Source organism: Mercenaria mercenaria, chromosome 17 (assembly GCF_021730395.1).
Source record: "Mercenaria mercenaria strain notata chromosome 17, MADL_Memer_1, whole genome shotgun sequence".
Lineage (NCBI taxonomy): Eukaryota > Metazoa > Mollusca > Bivalvia > Venerida > Veneridae > Mercenaria > Mercenaria mercenaria.
In genome coordinates, this window is record NC_069377.1 from 17,594,520 (window position 1) to 17,619,574 (window position 25,055).

The 25,055-nt window shown below is 37.0% G+C and overlaps 1 protein-coding gene across 1 annotated transcript in view; it reads right to left on the reverse strand.

The window, feature by feature from the left end:
- Nucleotides 1–4,097: 4,097 nt before the first annotated feature.
- Nucleotides 4,098–25,055, reverse strand: part of LOC123536082 (dynein axonemal assembly factor 3-like) — a 236,609-nt gene continuing 215,651 nt past the window's right edge. The window contains 2 exon segments of the mRNA XM_053529209.1: nt 4,098–4,400; nt 20,544–20,625. Of these exon segments, the coding sequence (XP_053385184.1) occupies nt 4,332–4,400; nt 20,544–20,625 (151 nt within the window). The 3' untranslated portion in view covers nt 4,098–4,331.

The following is a 25,055-nucleotide window of genomic DNA, read 5'->3' on the forward strand; positions in this document are numbered from 1 at the left end:
CTTCGAATAGTCGAGCTAAAAAACCTTGTGACCTCTCTAGAGACGATATTTTTCAATAGATCTTCATGAAAATTGGTCAGAATTTTTATCTTGATAATATCTAGGTCAAGTTCAAAACTGGGTCACATGAGCTCAAAAACCAGGTCACTATGTCAGATAATAAAAAAAACGATGTCATACTCAGAACTGGGTTATGTGGGAACAGGTGAGCGATTCAGGACCATCATGGTCCTCTTGTTCTATTTCTAGACCTACTGACCTAGTTTTTGACGGCACGTGACCCAGTTTCGAACTTGACCTAGAATTTACCAAGATGAACATTCTGACTCATTTTCATAAAGATCCCATGAAAAATGTGACCTCTAGAGATGTCACAAGGAAAAGTTTACGCACACACGGACAGACGCACGGACGACGGACACCGCGCGATCACAAAAGCTCACCTTGTCACTTTGTGACAGGTGAGCTAAAAATAGAAAAACCTTGTGACCTCTCTAGAGGCCATACTTTGGAATAGATCTTAATAAAAATTGGTCAGAATGTTCATCTTGATGATATCTAGGTCAGATTTGAAACTGGGTCAAGTGCCGACAAAAACTATGTCAGTAGGTCAAATAATAGAAAAACATTGTGACCTCTCTAGAGGCCATATTTTTCATGGGATCTGTATGAAAGTTGGTCTGAAAGTTCACCTTGATGATACCTAGGTCAAGTTCAAAACTGGGTCAACTGCGGTCAAAAACTAGGTCAGTAGGTCTAAAAATAGAAAAACCTTGTGACCTCTCTAGAGGCCATACTTTTGAATGGATCTTCATGAAAATTGGTCAGAATGTTCACCTTGATGATATCTAGGTCAAGTTCGAAACTGGGTCATGTGCCTTCAAAAACTAGGTCATTAGGTCAAATAATAGGAAAACCTTGTGACCTCTCTAGAAGCCACATTTTTCAATGGATCTTCATGAAAATTGGTCAGAAATTTTATCTTGATGATATCTAGGTCAAGTTCAAAACTAGGTCACATGAGCTCAAAAACTATGGTAGGTCACTATGTCAAATAATAGAAAAAACGACGTCATACTCAGTTCAAAACTGGGTCATTTGGGGACAGGTGAGCGATTCAGGACCATCATGGTCCTCTTGTTTATCAAAGCTATCATTAAAAGAATCTGTAAGAATATTTCCGATGCAATACCAGAACACTTAATAAAATTCTTATGGGAGACCATCAATTCCAGGAGTTTTATTAGATTTCATTTCAAAAACGGATTTTTTAATTTCATCTGTTGTAAATGGACCGTTCGCAAATATCTGCATCTGTTTCAGAGAGTTTTTGTTCATATGGCGTATTGTCTAGATATGAAGTTATTTTATCTTGGTCAATTTCATAAGATGAATATAATGTTTTATAATAATTAACAGTCTGCTTTAAAATTGATGTTTTTTCTGTGACTATTTCACCATTGATTTTCAACAAGTATATAGATTTCTTTATTTGCCTTGATTTTTCAAGGTTTAAAAAATATTTTGTATTCTTTTTACCTTCTTCGATGTATCTCATTCTTGATCTAATCTGTGTGCCTTTAGCTTTAATGTCATATAATTCTTGCATTTTAGATTCTAAACTTTCTATTTCTTTTTTTATAACAACAGTTTCTTCTTTTTCGAGTAGTAATTTCAGCTTGGTCTCCAATTCATCAATTTTATCTCTTCTTTCCTTTGCTTTCATTTTTGAGTAGTTTATTGATGTATTTTTAATTTCAGTTTTACAAAACTTCCAGAGATCAGTTTTAGATACAGTGTTTTTGTAAGTGGTTTCACATTTTTTTTTATTGTTTGTTCTATTAAAGTTTTTCAAATTATCATTTAAATACATTGTATTAAGTTTCCAATATCCTTTACCATGTTTTGTTGGTTTTGTCACTTTTAATGAAATAGCCTGGTGATCTGTAAATTTAATACATGCAGGTATTATATCTGCACCTAAAATCAGAGACATTACATTTTCTTCAATCAGCCAATAATCAATTCTACCTTTTTCAGAGTTGTTTTCTCTTCTCCAAGTATACTGTGTTTTACTATTATTAAAAAGGTTCCATACATCCTTAAGATTGTTTTATTTTAGGAAATTCGTCAGTCCTTCTCCCGGTATGGATTTAAAATGTTCATTTTTGTTATATCTATCAGAGAGTTGCAATATATCGTTCATAACACCACCTGATATGATTTATCCTTGTGCATTTTCACTCAGTAATGTAGTTAGATTATTAAAGAAATTATTTCGCATAGCTTTGTCATTGTTTGCAGAAATTTTTAGAATTGTATAGGTGTCATTGTCTATGAAAATATTAATAAGTATATAGCGTCCGTTTACATTGACGAAATAGTTTATTAGTTCATAGCTCATTGATTTACTGATTAAAATAGAACACCCTCTGCTTGTTGAAGTACTGAATGAATGGAAGAAATCCCAGTCTTTAAATTCTTTTAAGATCAAATCGGCTTTGTCATTTGTGGTGAAATTTTTAGGATGAGCGGTAAACCCTAAACTATCAATTAATGTAATTGTGTCTGAAACATTTATAACACAATCATTATGTGAGTCACTTTGAAGTAAAATGTCATCAATATACAAAAGATTGATATTCCCGTCTTCTTCTCCTTGAACTGTGTGAAACTCGATGTTGTAACCATGACATACAGTTGTCAAGAGGTTTTTATCTGATGTAATGTTTGTCCAGTTTTCATAAAATTCTGAAATCTTTCCCCCTTTGAAATTTTCTGGGTTATTTTGCAGATGTTTTAAGTTCAAAATACTTACACCTACAGCACTGACTTCATTTACTTCTTTTGCCTCACCATCTTTATGTGATCTTTGTGTATTGTCTTCAGATTGTTGGACCTCTTTCCCCCCCAAAAAAGGCCTCTGCTGCAAGTGAGCTCTGTTATTATGGTAACTATTGTGCACATGTCTGTCATATCTGATTGTGTTATTGTATGTTGACACAGACGCAGTTTTTGGGTGCTGTTTCCCTGCCGAAAGACCAACTTCCTGTTCTCATCAATCTCTTTCAATGTTTTCCCCAAAATCTTCTCCAAACAGTTGATCAGGCGTTACAGGTGAATTTTCCTGGCATAAAGCTCTATATCTGGTGTTAATGACTGGTGTTAGTAGCTATTTCCTTTAGGTAGACAGGTCTCCATGTCCACAGGCATTAATGTGAATGAATCCCTGGCCAAATCCATTACTTCTTCAGCATCAATGGTTTCATTTTGGAGGGATTTGTTCAAAAGGGTTACCAAGGGGATTATACCTTTCACAGAAATAAAGAACAGAAATAAACTAGGCCCATTTTAGGACAAAACCGCAGAATTTTTTGCCCGCAGAATTAACCCACAATACGGTATCATCAGGAACCTGTAGACCTGTTCTTCATCAATGTGACCTTGACCTTTGACCTACTGACTTCAAAATCAATAGTGGTCATCTGTAGGTCATCTGTTGGTCATTATCACCCTTCCTTTTAAGTTTCATGATCTTAGGCCAAAGCATTTTCAAGTTATCTTCCAGATACCATTTAACTGCTCCGGTTCATTGTGACCTTGAACTTTGACCTACTGAACTCAAAACGGGTTATCTGCTGGTCATGATCAACCTCCATATTAAGTTTTATGATCCTAGGCCCAAGTGTTCTAAAGTTGTCATCTGGAAACAGTTTAACTGTTCCAGCTAACTGTGACCTTGACCTTTGACCTATTGATCTTAAAATCAATAGGGGTCATCTGCTGGTTATGACCAACCTCCCTTTCAACTCTCACGATCCTGGGCCTAAGTGTTCTTGAGTTATCGTCTGGAAACCATTTAACTGTTCTAGGTCACTGTGACCTTGACCTTAGACCTACTGATCTCAAAATCAGTAGGGGTCATCTGCTGTTATGACCAACCTCCTCATCAACTTTCAAGACCCTAGGCCCCTCATAAGTGTTATGACCAGATATCGAATACATACATTTAGCCCTAGTTTTATATACAACATCATCAAAGAATACTGAATGCAATACATCACGATATCAAAATAGCAGCAAAAACAAAGAAAGTATAGCATTTTCATTTTTTAATCAGCCTTCATACAGGTCACTTTAATGTTGAAGAAAATGGTATCTATGTATGTTTTATGTATGTAGAAAACCCCTTGTGCATAGATTTTAAATCTCCAATATTTATGTCTGTTTCAATTTCTTCTCTTTCATAACTGTAACAGTTACTTTAGACACAGATGGAACATTATCAGCAGGTTCACATCAACACATCCTTGTTAACGTTACTGTATCTTTCAAGTGCCTTTCCTTTCAAATAACATCTTGATGAAGTTTGATTTTTCAGGATCAAATTCTTCCATAGGCTGAAATATAAACATTTTAGATTTTTTTTTTGTGATTGCAACTCTCCATTTATAGTTAATTTGCACATTTAGCACAGTAAAATATACCTAATGAGACTTTTCTGGATTCAAATCAAAATCTTGTGATAAAATGGGTTTTTTTTATTGGAAGATGAGCATAACATATCTTTAAGTAGATATGGATGGGCATTAAAACATGCTGTCAATGGTGTAAAGAAAGTTTGTTTCTTGGGGGGAAATAATAGGAGGGAAAACAATTGGTCTTTTTTTCTTCACTAACTGGTCATTGTTTTCTCTCATGTTTTAAAATCACTAAGAGAGGAAGAAAAATGAATAAAAGGGGGAAAATTTAACTGGTTAATTTTTCCTCTCCTTTTTTTTATGTAACAAAAAAAAAATATAGGAAAAAGTTAATCACAGAGAAGAAAAAGAGAACAAGTGAATGAAGTATTGCCATAAAGTCCCCTACTGGAACGAATAAATGAGTTGGGTTTTACAGTAAACTGGCACGAAACGGTCATATGGCACCTAACTTTCTCTACCGCAGTATAACATAATGATCTGATATCTGTCAATGATGTATAAACAATATTGTACTATATATGCAATATGTTATAAAAAAAAACACTTGCCATGGATCAAATTTGCATATACAAAAATCTACAGTTGTTGGTTGTTTCATAACATTTAGAAATGTAAACAAAAGCTGTCGGAGGACAGCAATGCTCAACTATTCAGCAGCCTTGTCCACTGATTAATAAAAAAAGTTGAAAAAGGGGCATAATTTTGTAAAATTGCATAACAGGGTTATGGAACCTGTACAATGCATATCAGCTCATGACAATGGAAAATTGTGTGAAGTTTCCCATTAGTGGGTACTGAGATACCTGCCTACATAATTCAAAAACTTAACTAAAGCTGCTAAGTCAAAAAAGGGGCATAATTTTGTAAAAGTGCAAAGTAGAGTTATCGCACCTGTGCACAGCATGTCAGATCATGATAGTGAATAAGTGTGTGAAGTTTCAATTCATTTCAATTAGTGGGTACTGAAATACCAACAGATGCCGGAGCATGGGTGAGTCCAATTATGCTCTTCCTATTCTTTGAATAGTCAAGCTAAGGAGTATTTTATTTTAATTTTGATAACATTTTATTTTGAAATTGGTGGGAAAATATGAGAAAAAATGTGAGAAATCAATATTAAAGGGAAGAAAACCCAAAGAAAATACACCAATAAATTTTTTCATTGGGTCCATATGACACATTAGCTTATATCAAAATATTTTACAGACTGGACTGGAAAAGATCAATGTTGACTTTTGACCTTCAGGTGTGACCTTGATCTCTGCACTAGGGGTTTGGGTATTGCATATGACATATTGTCTCATGGGGAACATTTGTGTGCGGATGACAGAGTTCTGGACCGGACACGAAACAGACCCTGTTCATGCCTTGTTAACATTTGACTGCTACGTGTCACCTTGACCTTTGAGCTAGGGATCTAAAAGTTGTGCATGTTTGTTTGTTTGTTTTAGGTTTAACGCTGTTTTTCAACAGTATTTCAGTCATGTAACGGCAGGCAGTTAACCTAACCAGTGTTCCTGGATTCTGTACCAGTCCAACCTGTTCTCCGCAAGTAACTGCCAACTTCCCCACATGAATCAGAGGTGGAGGACTAATGATTTCAGACACAATGTCGTTTATCAAATAGTCACGGAGAACATACGCCCCGCCCAAGGATCAAACTCACGACCCCGCGATCCGTAGACCAACGCTCTTACCTACTGAGCTAAGCGGGCGGGCGGTAAAAGTTGTGCATGACACATTGTCTTATTATGGGGTATTTACTCCCCGAAACTTGTTTTCAACCAGTAGGGGACTAAACAAGAGTTGTCACAGGAGACAGCATGCACTACTAATTTGATGCTGTATAGTGAAACTTGGCACACCTGAGGAAGATGGAGCTGTCACTGGAGTGTTAATTACTCCAATCTGGATGAAGCTACAATAGCCTAAGGCTGTGTCAAATGCAATTAGTAATAAAAGAAACAGAGAAGTGTATCAAAACATTTAATAAGTACAAAAGGAACATAATTCATAAAAAATTTCTACAAAAGTAATGCACCATGACATTGTGTCTTATCATGTGGCTAATAATGTGGAGCAACGTTTTGAGGTTTGAATCAAATATTTGAAATAGAACAGAAGTGACAACTTGAACCTGAAATTCCAGTAAAAAGGGGCCATAACTCATAGAATTATGGTGCCAGCATCATGAACATTTTGTCATATGAAGTGGGTGACCATATGGAACAACCATGTTAAGTTTGAATATAATCCATTTAGTAACAACAGAGATATAGAGAAAAAAGCATCAAAATTAAACTGAATTTCTAAGTAAAAAGCCTTAAAAAGTTTAAAAGGGGACAAAAGTCACTTAACATTTGTGCCAGAATTATGGACCTTGTGTCATATGATGAGGTCGATGATGTGGAAGGACTATTAGTTTGAATTAAATTCATTAGGAAATACCGAATATTTCTGCATAGAAAAAAAATGTACGTATTGAGGCAGGAATTATCTGGTTTTTTTTTCTCAATGCAATTTTTAGATTGATGCTATTTTTAGACAATTTGTCATTTTATTTGTCATTTGGAATACTTCGGTTACAACAGCAAATTTATCACTGACGTCACAGTATCATGCAGATTCTCTTTGGTGGAACACATTAGCTGGTGAAACAGACACAAAATTCCCACCCACCTTCACGTGTTTAGTTTTATATTATAAACTTAATGTTACATGCTGATTTATTAATGCTGTCTGTTGTTTATTTTCAGTCAACCAAGTGGTGATGTCAAAAGAGGCCTTTTGGACCTTACCTATACAGAACACTTAGCTTAGTGATACTGGTGGCAGTCCTTTTTGATGTGAATTGTAAACAAGTATCACATGTCAATGACTACGCCTAATTACAAATAGATGGTCAATTGTTGTCTTCATGGATCACTACTATTTGAACTACTATTAACACAGTTCCAGACGATATTGGTCTAATACAGATTTATATGGAATTCTGTTTGTGCCACTTTAATTCTCATCTTACCAACACGCGATAATGGGATAATTATCACTTTGTTGCCTTGTCCAAAAAACGTATATACATGCGAGATTTAACCATCCTTGCAAGGTTTCTCAGTTGATAATTATCATCTTAATTTTTCGCATGTCTTCTTAATTCTTGCATCGGGAAATTGAAATTTCGCTTTAATAATGATACATAGTTGCGAGAATTAATAAAACCTGGGATGGTCGCTTGGGATAAAATTTTTGGACAATTGATCAATAAAATTCTTCCTGGTTAATTAGTATCAATTCACCGAAACAAATTTCTAACTAGAAATTGCTTTTGTAAAAAAGCGCATGTCTCCCCCAATGCAAAGTCCTATAGGCAAGAAGTCAATAGGGGTCAGGAGCGAAAGTCAAAGAGACACTGATGGTTGGCTGCAACAGGGATCAACTACTTGGCATGTCCAGTCATCCCGCTAAGTTTCAACACTCTTGGCCTAGTGGTTCTCAAGTCACTGTTCAGGCTCCTGTGACTTTGACCTTTGATCAAGTGACCCCAAAATAAATAGGGGTCATCTACTCTGCATGTCCAATCATCCCATTAAGTTTCAACATTCTAGGTCAAGTGGTTCTCAGTTATTTTCCGGAAATGATTTTACATGACCAGGCCCTTTTGACCTTGACCTTTGATAGACTGACCCAAAAATCAATAGGGGTCATCTACTCTGCATGTTCAATCATCCTATAAAGTTTCAACATTCTGCGTCAAGTGGTTCTCAAGTTATTGATCGGAAATTGTTTTCCATGTTCAGGCTCCTGTGACCTTGACCTTTAGCAGAGTGACCCCAAAATTGATAGGGGTCATCTACTCTGCATGTTCAATCATCCTATGAAGTTTCAACATTCTGGATCAAGAGGTTCTCAAGTTATTGAGAGGTTCTCGATGGTTATCAATGTTCAGGTCCCTGTGACCTTGACCTTTAACGGAGTGACCCCAAAAACAATAGGGGTCATTTACTCTGCATGAACAATCATCCTATGAAGTTTCAACATTCTGGGTCGAGTGGTTTTTGAGTTACTGACCGAAAACGGTTTTCCATGTTCAGGCCCCTGTGACCTTGACCTTTAATAGAGTGACCCCAAAATTAATTGGGGTCATTTACTCTGCATGTCCAATTATCCTATGAAGTTTTAACATTCTGGGTCAAGAGGTTCTCAGTTATTTTCCGGAAATGATTTTACATGACCAGGCCCTTTTGACCTTGACCTTTGATAGACTGACCCAAAAATCAATAGGGGTCATCTACTCTGCATGTTCAATCATCCTATAAAGTTTCAACATTCTGCGTCAAGTGGTTCTCAAGTTATTGATCGGAAATTGTTTTCCATGTTCAGGCTCCTGTGACCTTGACCTTTAGCAGAGTGACCCCAAAATTGATAGGGGTCATCTACTCTGCATGTTCAATCATCCTATGAAGTTTCAACATTCTGGATCAAGAGGTTCTCAAGTTATTGAGAGGTTCTCGATGGTTATCAATGTTCAGGTCCCTGTGACCTTGACCTTTAACGGAGTGACCCCAAAAACAATAGGGGTCATTTACTCTGCATGAACAATCATCCTATGAAGTTTCAACATTCTGGGTCGAGTGGTTTTTGAGTTACTGACCGAAAACGGTTTTCCATGTTCAGGCCCCTGTGACCTTGACCTTTAATAGAGTGACCCCAAAATTAATTGGGGTCATTTACTCTGCATGTCCAATTATCCTATGAAGTTTTAACATTCTGGGTCAAGAGGTTCTCAAGTTATTGATCAGAAACGGTTTTCCATGTTCAGGCCCCTGTGACCTTGATCTTTAACAGAGTGACTCCCAAATCGATAGGGGTCAACTACTCTGCATAAACAATCATCCCATTAAGTTTCAACATTCTAGGTCAAGTGGTTCTCAAGTTACTGACCGGAAACGGTTTTCAATGTTCAGGCCCCTGTGACCTTGACCTTTAACAGAGTGACCCCAAAATCAATAGGGGTCATCTACTCTGCATGACCAATCATCCTATGAAGTTTCAACATTCTGGGTCAAGTGGTACTCGAGTTATTGATCGGAAATTGTTTTCAATGGTCAGGCCCCTGTGACCTTGACCTTTGACGGAGTGACCCCAAAAACAATAGGGGTCGTCTACTCCAGCAGCCCTACAACCATATGAAGTTTGAAGGTTCTAGATCAAATGGTTCTCCAGTTATAGATCGGAAATGAAGTGTGACGTACGGACGGACGGACAGGGCAAAAACAATATGTCTCCCCCAGAGGGGGGGGGGAAGACATAATGACAGTCCCTGCCCTTTTTAACGATGTAACAGAAATTTTCATCCACGGTGCTAAAGAAAGAAATAACCCCTAACACCCGGCGACAATATGAAGTTTTACTGATTCTCGCAACTATGTATCAGTATTTAAGCAGAATTTCAATTTCCCGATGTGAGAATTAAGAAAGACATGCGAAAATTAAGACGATAATTATCGCCCTAAAAACTTCGCGAGGATTGTTCAATCTCACATATATATATGTTTTGGGATAAAGCACCAATGCGATAATGTGTGTTAGTGAGGTGAGAATTAAAGTGGCACAAACAGGATTCCGTAGATTTTAGCTGGAATGCAGTTGTGAACTGTCAGACTTGCTACATCAGATTGCAGAATACATATACCTTCATTTTTACTGAGTCATCAGCAGAACAATTTACACCAGTTGTATGGAGGTGAAACTTTAAATTACGTGGAAATGGAAGTTTTAGTTATTGTATCTATAACTGGACATTCAGTGGTTAATGATGGACAACACATTGTTTTGATTATTGCACATTATCATTGCCAAGTGATAGACAAGGCACGTTGTGTAAAACTGTATAATATACGGTCAAACTTGTGCTAGCGACCACCCTTGTGTAGCGACCACCTGTCAACAATGACCGGTCTCTGATCCCCCCGTAGAACAAGAGCTGTCTGTTGATAGCACGCTCAACTATTCGAAGCATTGATAGAAGTATAGGGTCAAAATATTACCTGAGATTTTCAGAAAAGAAGAGGAACAGATAAGACAAACAATGTACCTGCATTTGTGGTTTTGGATAAGTCTTGCACTATATGGCAATGTGTGACCATGTTGGTAAGCAACAGTTAATAGACAAAATATCGAATGGTATGCGAAACCTAATGTCCAAACAAGGGCCATGACTCAGCTAAAGTCCTTGTTCTAGGTAAGTAGACTATGAAGATAAACAAGTGGTCAAAGTTTCAAAGCCATATGACAAACAGGTTAGGCAAAATACAGACTGGTACAAAAAACTTAACTGATTTCCAAGTCCAAAAAGGGCCATAATTTAGCCAAAATAGTTGACAGAGTTATGTACTCTTGCCTACAGATGGAAATTATGATGATAAACAAGTGTTAAAAGTTTCAAAGCCACACGTCAAATAGCATTGACAAAACATCGACTTGTATGAAATCTGAACCAATTTCAAAGTCCAAAAAGGGCCATAATTCAGCCAAAATAGTTGACAGAGTTATGTAGTCTTGCCTGCAGATGAAAATCATGATGATAAACAAGTGTTAAAAGTTTCAAAGTCACATGTCAAATAGTTTTGACAAAACATGGACATGTACGAAAACTGAACCAATTTCCAAGTCAAGAAAGGGCCATAATTCAGCCAAAATAGTTGACAGAGTTAAGTACTCTTGCCTACAAATATAAATCATGATGATAAACAATTGTTCAAACTTTCAAAGCCACAGGTCAAATAGTTTTGACAAAATATGGACTTGTACAAAAATTGTACCAATTTCCAAGTCCAATAAGAGCTCCGCCATGTGGGTGCAGACGCTCATCTGATTTTTTTGTCTCTGTATGATAGAAATATTGTCCTACCCATGATCTTCTAAGTCCAAAAGGTGCCATAATTCTTGCAACAAGAGGGTCATGATGACCCTGAATCGCTCACCTGAGTAATAATAGCCACACGTTTAAATTTCAAAGCTGTTTCTTAAAAAATAAGGAAGTAGGTCAGTAGGTCAAGGTCACAGTCAGGTGACCCCTAATCACTTGGGGTCATCAGGTAATTATAATCAAATAGTCTAGGAAATATGATCTGATAATTTTTAAGTATTTATTCCTATATTACTGAAATAACAAGTGACCCCCAGGGTGGGGCCTCTTTTCACCCCAGTGGAATAATTTGAACAATCTTGTTAGACATCCACTAGGCAATGCTACACACCAAATATCAATGGCCTAGGCCATGTACTTTCAGACAAGAAGATTTTTTTCCCTATATGTTTATGTTAAATTTGGGACCCCCAGGGTAGGGGCTCTTTTCACCCCAGGGGCATAATTTGAACAATTCTGGTAGAGGACCACAAGGCAATGCTACATACCAAATATCAAAAGCCTAGGTCTTGCGGTTTTAGACAAGAAGATTTTTAAAGTTTTTTTCCTATATAAGTCTATGTAAAACTTGGGACCCCCGGGGCGGGCCCTCTTTTCACCCCAGGGGCATAATTTGAACAATCTTCATAGAGGACCATTAGATGATGTCACAAGCCAAACATAAGCCAAGTTTTTTTTCCTATATAAGTCTATGTTAAACTTGGGACCCCCAGGGCAGGGCCTCTTTTCACCCCAGGAGAATAATTTGAACAATCTTGTTAGACATCCACAAGGCAATGCAACATACCAAATATCAAAAGCATAGGCCTTGCAGTTTCAGACAAGAAGATTTTTAAAGTTTTTCCTACATAAGTCTAAAATGTAAAATTTGAGACCCTCCAGGGCAGGGCCTCTTTTCACTCCAGGGTTATAATTTGAATAATTTTGGTAGAGGACCACAAGGCAATGCTACATACCAAATATCAAAGGCCTAGGTCTTGTGGTTTCAGATAAGAAGATTTTTAAAGTTTTTTTCCTATATAAGTCTATGTAAAACTTGGGACCCCCGGGGCGGGCCCTCTTTTCACCCCAGAGGCATAATTTGAACAATCTTCATAGAGGACCATTAGATGATGTCACAAGCCAAATATCAAGGCTCTACGCCTTGCGCTTTTGGACAAGAAGATTTTTAAAGTTTTTCCTTTCTGTTGCCATGGCAACCAGAGTTCTATTTGGAATTCAATTCTTTGAACAGTTTTGAAAGGGGACCACCCAAGGATCATTCCTGTGAAGTTTGATGCAATTCTGTCCTTTGGTTTTCAAGAAGAAGATTTTTTTAGATAATGTTGATGGACGGACGACGGACATTGAGTGGTCACAAAAGCTCACCATGAGCCTTTGGCTCAGGTGAGCTAAAAAGCAATGTAGAGTTACGGTACTTGCTGTGCAGTGTCAGCTTTGAATGGCAAATAACTGCTCCAAGCTTTAAGCAATAGCTTTGACCATTAAGAAGAAAAGGTGACCTAAACGCAAAACTTAACCCAAAAATCTGATATTTTCTAAATCCAAAAAGGGCCATAATTCTTGCAAAAAGCAGGATTGAGTTATGTTTCTCGCTGTACAGAGTCAGCTTATGATGGTGAACAAGTGTTGCAAGTTTCAAAGCAATAGCTTTGTTAGGAGAAAAATTGACCTAAACATAAAACTTTACCAAGAAATCTGATATTTTCTAAGTCCAAAAAGGGACATAATTCTTGCAAAAAGAGGATGGAGTTATGTTCTTGCTGTACAGAGTCAGCTTTTGATGGTGAACAAGTGTTGCAAGTTTTAAAGCAATAGCTTTGATAGTTTAGGAGAAAAGCTGACCTAAGCACAAAACTTAACCAAGAAATCTGATTTTCTAAGTCCAAAAAGGGCCATAGTTCTTGCAAAAAGCAGGATGGAGTTATGTTTCTTGCTGTACAGAGTCAGCTTATGATGGTGAACAAGTGTTGCAAGTTTCAAAGCAATAGCTTTGATAGTTTAGGAGAAAGGCTGACCTAAACATAAAACTTAACCTGGCAACACCAATGCCAACACCAATGCCGACGCCGACGCCAACCAAGTGATGACAATAACTCAGCATTTTTTCTCAAAAAATCAGATGAGCTAAAAAGGGCCATAATTAAGCCAAAATAGTTGACAGAGTTATATACTCTTGCCTACACATAGAGACTGTTATAATAAACAAGTGATAAAAGTTTCAAAGCCATAATTTATTTATGTCAAACACTTTACACAAAATGTGAACTGGTACGAAAAACGTTACCAAGATTTCTAAGTTAAAAGGGGCCATAATTCAGCCAAAATCCTTGATGGAGTTATGTACTTGCCTTAAACTGGACATGGTGATGGTTAACAAGTGTTGAAAGTTTCAAAGCTTTATCTCAAAAGACTTTGTCAAAAAGTGGACTGGTACAAAAAACTTAACCAAGGTGTGACGCCGACGTGAGTAGGTGGCTCTACTTATTCTTCGAATAGTCGAGCTAAAAGTGCTCATAAAAAGGCTGTGAATAGCGACCACGACCAGTGACCAACCTAATTCATTTCCAAGAGTTATATTGGACCCCCAATAACAAGCAAGCTTGACCGTTCTGGCATGACTTTCACGACTTGCGCATTATAGCAAACAGAATAATTACTGCTGAAGGACTGTAGAAGTGAAAATGATGTGGGCGATCATGACGATGATGACTGTGCATTAGAGAGTGTGCACCATGTTCAGTTACTGAGTGCTTTAGTTTTGTGGAAAAGCTTAAGGCATTTGCTGTGAGTCATGGACACTTGGACCTACTGAACAGTGTAATGAACTGTGGTGATTTATTACAGAACATTAAAATGGCAAGTGTAACAAAACAAGAGCTCGTCGAACACGAAATGCCCCCCTTGATGCATTAAGTAATTGCACAAGGAACAGAAATTATATGCTCACTGTAAACAAAAGTTCTACCATTCTGGTTTAATCTGACCTTGACCTTTAACCTATTAACCTAACAAGAGATTACAGAGTGATCTTGGCGCCATCCACTGAGCCATTTTTGAATGTTTCAAATTTCAAGACTAGCTCAAGGTCAAAATCAATGTCAAATTTCATTTCGGTACAAAACAATGTTATGTGGTCCAAATTTGAAAGCTGTGGCTTGAGAAATGTGAAAGCAGGTCACTAGATCAATTTCAAGGTCAAAGTTCATTTCAGTAGACAGAACTATGCATGTGCTTCAAATTTGAAGGCTGTATCTTGAGAAATGTGAAAGTAGGTAATAGGTAAAAATCAATGTCAAATTTCAATTCAGAACACAAACAAGAGCTGTCTCCATAGGATGACACATGCCCCCGATGGCACTTTAAATGAATAGTTATGGCCGATGTTAGAGTTTAGGACCTTTGAGCTACGGACCTGGGTCTTGCGAGCGACACATCGTCTTACTGTGTCACACATTCATGCGTAGTTATTTTAAAATCCATGCATGAATAACAAAGATATGGACCGGACACGCCCATCAATGCACTATCATGAAAAATGACCTTTAACGTCTGTGACCTTGACCTTTGAGCTACGGACCTGGGTCTTGCGCGCGACATGTCGTCTTACTGTGGTACACATTCATGCCAAGTTATTTGAAAATCCGTCCATCGATGACAAAGATATGGACCGGACACGCCCATCAATGCACTATCCCTTAATGTCTAAGTGTGACCTTGACCTTTGAGCTACGGACCTGGGTCTTGCGTGCGACACATCGTCTTACTGTGGTACACATTCATGCCAAGTTATTTGAAAATCCATCCATCGATGACAAAGATATGGACCGGACACACCCATCAATGCACTATCCCTTAATGTCTAAGTGTGACCTTGACCTTTGAGCTACGGACCTGGGTCTTGCGCGCGACACGTCGTCTTACTGTGGTACACATTCATGCTAAGTTATTTGAAAATCCATCTATCGATGACAAAGATATGGACCGGACACGCCCATCAATGCACTATCCTTTAATGTCTAAGTGTGACCTTGACCTTTGAGCTACGGACCTGGGTCTTGCGCGCGACACGTCATCTTACTGTGGTACACATTCATGCCAAGTTATTTGAAAATCCATCCATCGATGACAAAGATATGGACCGGACACGAAAAATGCGGACAGACTGACAGACAGACGGTTCAAAAACTATATGCCTCCCTTCGGGGGCATAAAAAATGCATGCGGTCCAAATTTGAAGCCTGTAGCTTCAGAAATGTGAAAGTAGGTCAATATGTCAATCTCAAGATCAAAGTTCATTTCAGTACACAAAATTATGCATGTGGTTCAAATTTGAAGGCTGTAGCTTGAGAAATGTGAAAGTAGGTCACTAGGTCAAAATCAAGGTCAAATTTTATTTCGGAACACAAAACTATGCAAGTGGCCCAAATTTGAAGCCTGTACCTTCAGAAATGTGAAAGTAGGTCACTAGGTCAATCTCAAGATCAAAGTTTATTTCAGTACACAAAACTATGCTTGTGGTTCAGATTTGAAGGCTGTAGCTTGAGAAATGTGAAAGTAGGTCACTAGGTCAAAATCAAGGTCAAATTTTATTTTGGAACAAAAAACTATGCATGTGGTCCAAATTTGAAGCCTGTACCTTCAAAAATGTGAAAGTAGGTCACTAGGTCAATAACAATGTCAAAGTTTTTTTCGGTACACAAACCTATGCATGTGGTCGAAATTTGAAGGCTGTAGCTACAGAAATCTGAAAGAAGGTCACTAGGTCAAGATCAAGGTCAACTCATGTCAAGGTTCATCTTGCCACTCAAAACTATACATGTGGTCCAAATTTGAATGATGTAAGTTATGGACATGAAGGTTCTAAGTTTTTCCCTATACAAGTCTATATGAACCATATGACCCCTGGGGCGGGGCCATATTTGACCCTAGAGGGATAATTTGAACAAACTTGGTAGAGAACCACTAAATGATGCTACATTACAAAATATCAAAGCCATAGTCTTTGTGGTTTGGGCAAGAAGATTTTCAAAGTTTTTCCCTATATAAGTCTATGTAAACCATGTGACCCCCAGGGCGGAGCCATATTTGACCCTAGGGGAATAATTTGAACAATCTTAGTAGAGGACCACTAGATGATGTCATATACAAAATATCAAAGCCCTAGGCCCTGTGGTTTTGGACGTGAGGTTTTTCAAATTTTTTCCTATATAAGTTTATATAAACCATGTGACCCCCGGGGTTGGGCCATATTTGACCCCAGGGAAATAATCTGAACAATCTTGGTAGAGGACCACTAGATTTTGCTACATACAAAATATCAAAGCCCTAGGCCCTATGGTTTTGGACAAGAAGATCAGAAACCGTTTTAACTGTTCCTGGCCAATGTGACCTTGACCTTTGACCTAATGACCTCAAAATCAATAGGGGTCATCTGCTGGTCATGGCCAACCTAACTATCAATTTTCCTGACACTAGGCCCAAGCGTTCTACAGTTATTGCCTGGAAACCATTTTACTGTTCCTGGTCACTGTGACCTTGACCTTTGACATACTGACCTCAAAATCAATAGGGGTCATCTGCTGGTCATGACCAACCTCCCTATCAACTTTCGTGATCCTAGGCCTAAGCGTTCTTGAGTTATCATCCGGAAACCGTTTTACTGTTCAGGGTCACTGTGACCTTGACCTTTAACATACTGACCTCAAAATCAATAGGGGTCATCTGCTGGTCATTATCAACCTCCCTATCAACTTTCATGATCCTAGGCCCAAGTGTTCTTGAGTTATCATCCGGAAACCGTTTTACTATTCAGGGTCACTGTGACCTTGACCTTTGACATACAGACCTCAAAATCAATAGGGGTCATCTGCTGGTGATGACCAACCTCCCTATCAACTTTCATGATCCTAGGCCCAAGCGTTCTTGAGTTACCATCTGGAAACGGATTGGTCTAAATTCCGACCGACCGACCCACCTACCGACCAACATCTGCAAAACAATATACCCCTCCTTCTTCGAAGGGGGGCATAACAAAGATCAGTGACTTTTTTGTAAAGAAGTGAGTCAGTTACTGTGCAGCAAAGGGGACTTCAGACAGAATAATATTGTTTAGGTTAACATTGGTGATAAGTGACAGATGTTAAAGGTTACTGTAAATTGGGAGAATTTTATTTTTTCTCAAATTTGCAACTTCGACTGTTCTTGTGTTTTGGACATCTACATTTTCGTTTATCGCAGTTATGCGTGTATTGACGAATCTGCAGTACCGCAAACATAAACCTGTCAGTGCGCAAAATAAACTCTCACAAAAATTTCCCAATCTGCAGTAAGCAAATTGGTACAGAATGAAATGCTTACATATTTAGCATATGATTGATGCTTAGTAAAACATTAGATTAAGTTCATTAGAGTGCATATTAAAATAAAAAGAAACATAACATTGCATTCTTCTTTTCCAAAGTTTAAAGGTATTTCTGTATTTCATTCCAAACGAGTGTAGTCCTATTTCTGAGTATCTGATGATGATGATGATGATGGTGATGATGGTAGTAGTGGTTATGATTTACAAAAGGAATTATTACATAGAACACAAAGAAAGCAAGTGCTGTAGAAGCTGTAAAAATACTTTTTATGAGCATGATAATGGCTGAGAAGTTTGACATTTGCTTGTTCCGATGAGTGGTCTTTGTTCACAGGTTTGACTGTATGTCTATTTAAGCTCTAGCGGCTCCTAAAATGGGACAACCCCTGAATCTCCCCCCATTTTAACAAATGTGGGAGAGGACATTATAATCATGCTACATACCAAGTTTGATAAAGACCTGTGAAGCAGTTCACAGAAGAAGTTGTTTTTACACTGACTGTTTGATCTTGAATATATGTATGACACACTGAATCATGAATTGTAACAACTGTGACTAATATAAACTAGTGGCCCCTAAAAGGGGCTAAGTGCCACAATTTGGGCAAATGTGAGAGATGATCTTACAATGATGTTACAGACTAAGTTTCATGAAGATCCATCAAAAAAGTAAAAAATGTCATATAGAGGTTTTCTAATTTAAGCTCTAGTGACCCCTAAAAAGGGTCAAGGTTTCCATTTGAACGAACTTGGGAAAAGACTAAAAATGATGCTACTGACCATGTTTGAAGAAGATCCATCAAGCACTTCATTATAAGAAGTTGTTTAAATATATTTCTATTTTTAGCACTAGCAGCTCCTAAAAGGGCCTAATGTCCTCATTTGAATAAATATGGGAGAGGACCTTAAAAAAATGCCGCATACCAAGTTTGTCAAAGATCTGTGAAGTGGTTCACAAGAAGAAGCTGTTTAAATGAGTGCCTCCTTTAGAACAAAATTAGGACAGTACCTAATATAATGAAGCTAGAGACAAAGTTTGATGAAGAGTCATAAAGTTGTTCATGAGAAGAAGTCTTTTAAATGTATTTCTATTTTTAGCTCTAGCACCATCTAATAGAGACCAAGCACTCCCATTTGAAGTCTTTTGGGAGAGGACCTTATAAGGATGCTACAGATAAAATTTGATGAAAATTAGATCCATCAAGTGGTCCACGAGAAGAAGTCTTTTAAAAGTATTTCTTTTCTTAGCTCTAGCAACCCGTAAAATGTGCCGAGTGCCCAACTTCAACAACATTATAAATGATGCTACAAACCAAGTTCGATGAAGTTCCATCAAGTTGTTAAATAATTGTTCTATCTTTAAGCTTTAACAGACCCTAAAAGGGGCCAAGTGTCCCCATTGGAACAAATCTGGAAGGGGACCTTATAACAATGCTATAAAGACCAAGTTTTAAAATAGAACTGCTTCATATACTTATTTACAAACCCTGTCATAAGTCATTAGTAATCATTATACTGTAAAATCTGCTAAATAAGGGTATACGCTTATAATAATTTTAGTGACACTTTAATGCGCCTATTTTTGATATGCGCTTATACTTAAGCCAAAACTATGCGCTTATATTTGATATGCATTTATAGACAAGCCGCGTGCACCTATTTTTGATATATTAAGAATATTGACAGTGCTTACCTTGGTTGAGAAAACGAAAGTAAAACATGGTCATGGACGTGCGCAGTGGACTACTTCCTTTTTATTGCATACATTATTTAGACAAAATGAAAGCATAATGAATACATATTTTGCAAATAATATTCAATCTCTCGGACCATTCAATAATTGTTCAACACTAAGATTGTAGCATTTTATCCATATTCTTTTCACAGATTTACAAAAAATGACAAACTGTTATGACAATGCAAACTTTCATTTACTGAAAACATTTTTTATTCAAAAAGCATGATTATCGTAAACAATTATCGTTTTATCAGACAATTAATAGACGTTAAAATCTTTTAACACCTACCGGCTATTCAACAGGTAATAACACTTTTCGCCTGTATTTATGATAAACAATTATCACGGTATAATACCATTAATTACATCTTTTTGCTACATCTGTTGTTTGTTTATCAGTAATCGGATATGCGCCTACTTTTGAGACAAAATTATGGTAAAGGCACGACATGCGCTTATTATCCCATACGGAATAACGGTAAAGCCATATGCGCTTACTTTTGATATGCGCTTATATTCGAATATGCGTTTATTTACCAGATTTTACACTGTATTTATCAATCTTTCTTGATGTCTCAAAAACAAGGTTAATTGAAAAATAAAGTTATTCATTTGTTACATCATTAAATTTTCCTGTTGCAGACCCTAAAAGAGATACACTGAATTTTATATATTTATAACCTTTATTTTTTGTTTGGTATATATTCTTAGGTGGAACAACTATTTTCAAGCTGCAGGTATTTTAGATATACTCTACAAAAAGAAATCTGAAATTTACCAAATTTACGTAGCAGCAACAAGTCAACATAACAGCATTCAAGATGACTTAAAATATATGCTGTTTACTTTTCAAATTGGAACAAACTTTCTTTACACCCTATTGCACAAAAGTAATGTTATTTTCAGCTATCCTGTTGACAGCTTACAATAAGTTAAAGATATATAAACATCTATATTCTACTTAAAAACACTGAGAGTATCTCTTCCCTTGTTACCAGTGTTTACAATAAGAGATTTCACAATACATACTGTGCATCCAGCAGCTGCAGCTATTCCACGAACTTTTTCTACAAACATCTTCACTTGCTCTAGTTTCAACTCCAACATATACCTAGAAAATATTACAATTATGTTGAAGGCTATTGGGTTGCCTTACAAATGAACACCTGCAGTCCAAACTGCTTTCATTCAGTTCAATCTCACTTTCTTCTCGTCTTGAGTCACCAAAGATAATTAAATGATATTCAGTATCAATGATCAGTACAATTAACCGTAACTCCAGCTTTTTCATACTGATTGAATTATCCCCCTTTTAATGAAAAATGTTACAAAACAGGGCTCCGGAAATTCTGAAAACCCAATCTATCCGAAATGAAAATCACGACATCTGCGCTACCACAACCGCCGTATCATACATATAGACTACATTTGTAAAATGTGATAGACTAAAGTAACTAGTATGTTAGGCATTAACAAGAGCTGTCAGCGGACAGAGCGCTCGACTATTCTCAGTGCTTGATAGTATAATATAAGCAATGAGTAAAACTTTAACATTACAATAAGCATATTCTAAGTCGAAAAGGGGCCATAATTCAGTCAAAATGCTTGATAGAGTTGCCTCCTCCTTTTTACAGACTGGGGTCATGATGGTAAACAAGTATGCAAAATATGAAAGCAATGTCTTAATGTACTTTGAAAATATTTGGGGTGGTACGCAAACTTTAACATTTATTCTAAGTCGAAAAGGGGCCATAATTCAGTCAAAATGCTTGATAGAGTTGCCTCCTCCTTTTTTACAGACTGGGGTCATGATGGTAAACAAGTATGCAAAATATGAAAGCAATATCTCAATGGACTTTGAAAATATTTGGGGTGGTACGCAAACTTTAACATTTGTTTGACACTCACGCTCACGCCGACGCCGGGGCGAGTAGGATAGCTCCCCTATTCTTCGAATAGTCAAGCTAAAAATGATTTACCAGTCACCGCGAGTTATAATACAATGAAAACAGTCATTCAGTGTTATATGTGGTTGTAACTTTGTTTAAGTTTCGATGTTTTTCCGAGAAATACTTGCTAGGATAAAATTGCTGAGGCATTGTTTTGCTGGCACCGTATTTATCTATCTAGTCTAAAAGCCAACGCATGTGACTTTGGTACCATAAACACAGCGTTTCCTCATTATTTGAAGGGTTTTTATAAAATACAATGTGTCAAAGTGATTTACTCGACCCATAGTCTCTGCCAAATATCCTCAGTATTTTTAGAGTACTCTGCCATGGACCAAATGTGTAGGTTATATGAACGCTGAGATCGAACTTCCCGTGTAGGGTACCAAAAGGTCACATTGGTTGGCCGTCCTAATCATGGTACTGATCAATCTACGCGGATATTTCATTTCACTGGCGTTGTACTTCAACAAGCAACCACGTTTTGATAACTTATATATTCTTCTCTGATGTAAACAAAATTTCATTTTTGAACTTTTTTGTAAGACCAATTTGATAAACCAGCCAGTCCACCACTCCGGTTTCCTTCAGGTCATTTGGGTTTGCCAGTCCTTTTTTTGTACAGTCGGGTTGCAAAGATGATTTTCTGTATTTGTTTCAGCTGTACTGCCAAATGTACCATGTAATTTTTACAAATCAAGTAATAATAAAAAATATTTTATTGGTTTCCAATGTGATGTCTCATTAAATGCAATGACCTTTTGTTTCTTTTTAACTGTCTTCAAACATAGCCTTTTGAAATAAAACTAGAACTGTGACAGGAGTGACAAATACCCCCACAATCTTGTCACAGAAGAATGGCAACCATAAGAAAGACATGGCCACAAGAAGGTGCAATTTAAATCGAACTTGACCTGTATCTTATGATATTACACCTGTGTACCAAAATTTATCTAAATCTGTCAAGCCTTTCATGAGTTATTGCCCAACAACCATGAGTTTGACAAATTTTAAGTTGGAAAGGGGCCATAACTACATAAACAAGAGCTGTCCGTAAGACAGCCAAGTTCCACTATTCGAAATATTGTCCCAGAAGCAGGAAAATATTACCCAAAAAGGTTAAATATCAAAAGAGTTTTAAGTTCAAAAGGGGGAATAATTTGACCAAAATGCATATCAGTTATGGGACTTGCTGCTATCAACTAGTTTTATAACCCCGAAGGCACATGTGAAGTTTCAATTCAATATCTGCATTAGTTTTGGAGATAGAAACTTGCATGTAAAACTTTAACCAGAATTTTCAAAGTCCAAAAGGGGGCATAATTTGCCCAAAATACATGCCAGAGTTATGGGACTTGATCCAGTGAGGTTAGTAATTGATGTAGAAAAAGAAAAAATAAGTTTCAAATCTATATGCCTTTTAGTAATAGCTGTATGTACTTGCACGCAAAACTTTAACCAGAATTTGCTAAGTCCAAAAGGGGACATAATTTGGCCAAAATGAAGGTCAGGGTTATGGGACTTGCTGCTATCAACTAGTTTTATAACCCCGAAGACACATGTGAAGATTCAATTCAATATCTGCATTAGTTTTGGAGATAATAACTTGCATGTAAAACTTTAACCAAAATTATCTAAGTCTAAAAGGGGGCATAATTTGCTCAAAAAACATGTCAGAGTTATGGGACTTGACCCAGTGAGGTTGGTAATTGATCTAGAAAAAGAAAAAATAAGTTTAGAATCTATATGCCTTTTAGAAATAGCTGTATGTACTTGCACGCAAAACTTTAACCAGAATTTTCTAAGTCCAAAAGGGGGCATACTTTGGCCAAAATGAAGGTCAGAGTTATGGGACTTGCTGCTATCAACTAGATTTATAACCCCGAAGACACATGTTAAGTTTCAAATCAATATCTGCATTAGTTTTGGAGATAGTAACTTGCATGTAAAACTTTAACCAAAATTTTCTAAGTCTAAAAGGGGGCATAATTTGCTCAAAATACATGTCAGAGTTATGGGTCTTGACCCAGTGAGGTTGGTAATTGATCTAGAAAAAGAAAAAATAAGTTTAAAATCTATATGCCTTTTAGAAAAAGCTGTATGTACTTGCACGCAAAACTTTAACCAGAATTTTCTAAGTCCAAAAGGGGGCATAATTTGGCCAAAATGAAAGTCAGAGTTATGGGACTTGCTGCCATCAACTAGTTTTATAACCCCGAAGACACATGTGAAGTTTCAAATCAATATCTGCATTAGTTTTGGAGATAGTAACTTGCATGTAAAACTTTAACCAAAATTTTCTAAGTCCAAAAGGGGCCATAATTTGGTCAAAATACATGTCAGAGTTATGGGACTTGACCCAGAGAGGTTGGTAATTGACCTAGAAAAAGAAAAAATAAGTTTCAAAGCTATTTGTCTTTAATTGATGGCTGTATGTACTTGCATGCAAAAACTTAACCAAGGTGTGACGCCGACGCCGACGCCAGGGTGAGTAGAATAGCTAGACTATTCTTTGAATAGTTGAGCTAAAAATTGGTGGTTTGTAGACAAAGTTGAACTTTACCTGTATTTTATGATGTCACACCTGTGTACCAAAAACATTTAAATCTGTCAAGAACTGTCACTGGAGTGTTTTATGACTCGAATGGTGGATGAATATTGCACAATAGCTTGTGTTAAAAAATATCAAATAATAAGAGAGGTACAGATAAAGTGTATCAAAACACTATTTAAGTATAATTCTAAGCAAAAAGCAGGCATAATTCAGGAAATATTGGTGCAAGAGTTATGCACCTTGTGTCATATGATGTGGGTGATGATGTGGAACAACTACTTCAAGTTTGAAACAAATGCATTTCCTAATAACTGAGATATAGCGAAAATGCATCAAAATTAACCTTAAATTTTAAGTAAAAGGGGGCATAATTCATGAAAAATTGGTGTCAGAGTTATGCACCTTGTGTCACATGATGTGGGTGATAAGGTGGAACATCTATTTTAAGCTTGAATCAAATCCATTTAGTAATAACTGAGATATAGTGAAAATGCATCAAAATTAACCTTAAATTCTAAGTAAAAGAGGGCATAATTCATTAAAAATTGGTGTCAGAGTTATGCACCTTGTGTCACATGATGCGGGTGATAAGGTGGAACATCTATTTTAAGTCTGAATCAAATCCATTTAGTAATAACTGAGATATAGTGAAAATGCATCAAAATTAACCTTAAATTCTAAGTAAAAGGGGGCATAACTCATGAAAAATTGGTGTCAGAGTTGTGCACCTTGTGTCACATGATGTGGGTGATAAGGTGGAACATCTATTTTAAGTTAGAATCAAATCCATTTAGTAATAACTGAGATATAGATTTCGGGACGCGTCGGGACGTGACATGACGTGACGCGACAAAACTGACTCCTATATAGACCCCCACCCAAACATGTTTGGTGGGGGTATAACAATCCGTCGGCTTATGGTCTAAATAAAAGAAGTGGGTCCCAGAAGCATTTGGATCGAATCAGAAGCATTTGGGTCCAGTCAAAAATGTTTCAAACATTGCAGTTGGCTGCCTGCAAACATTAAAGGATGTGCTG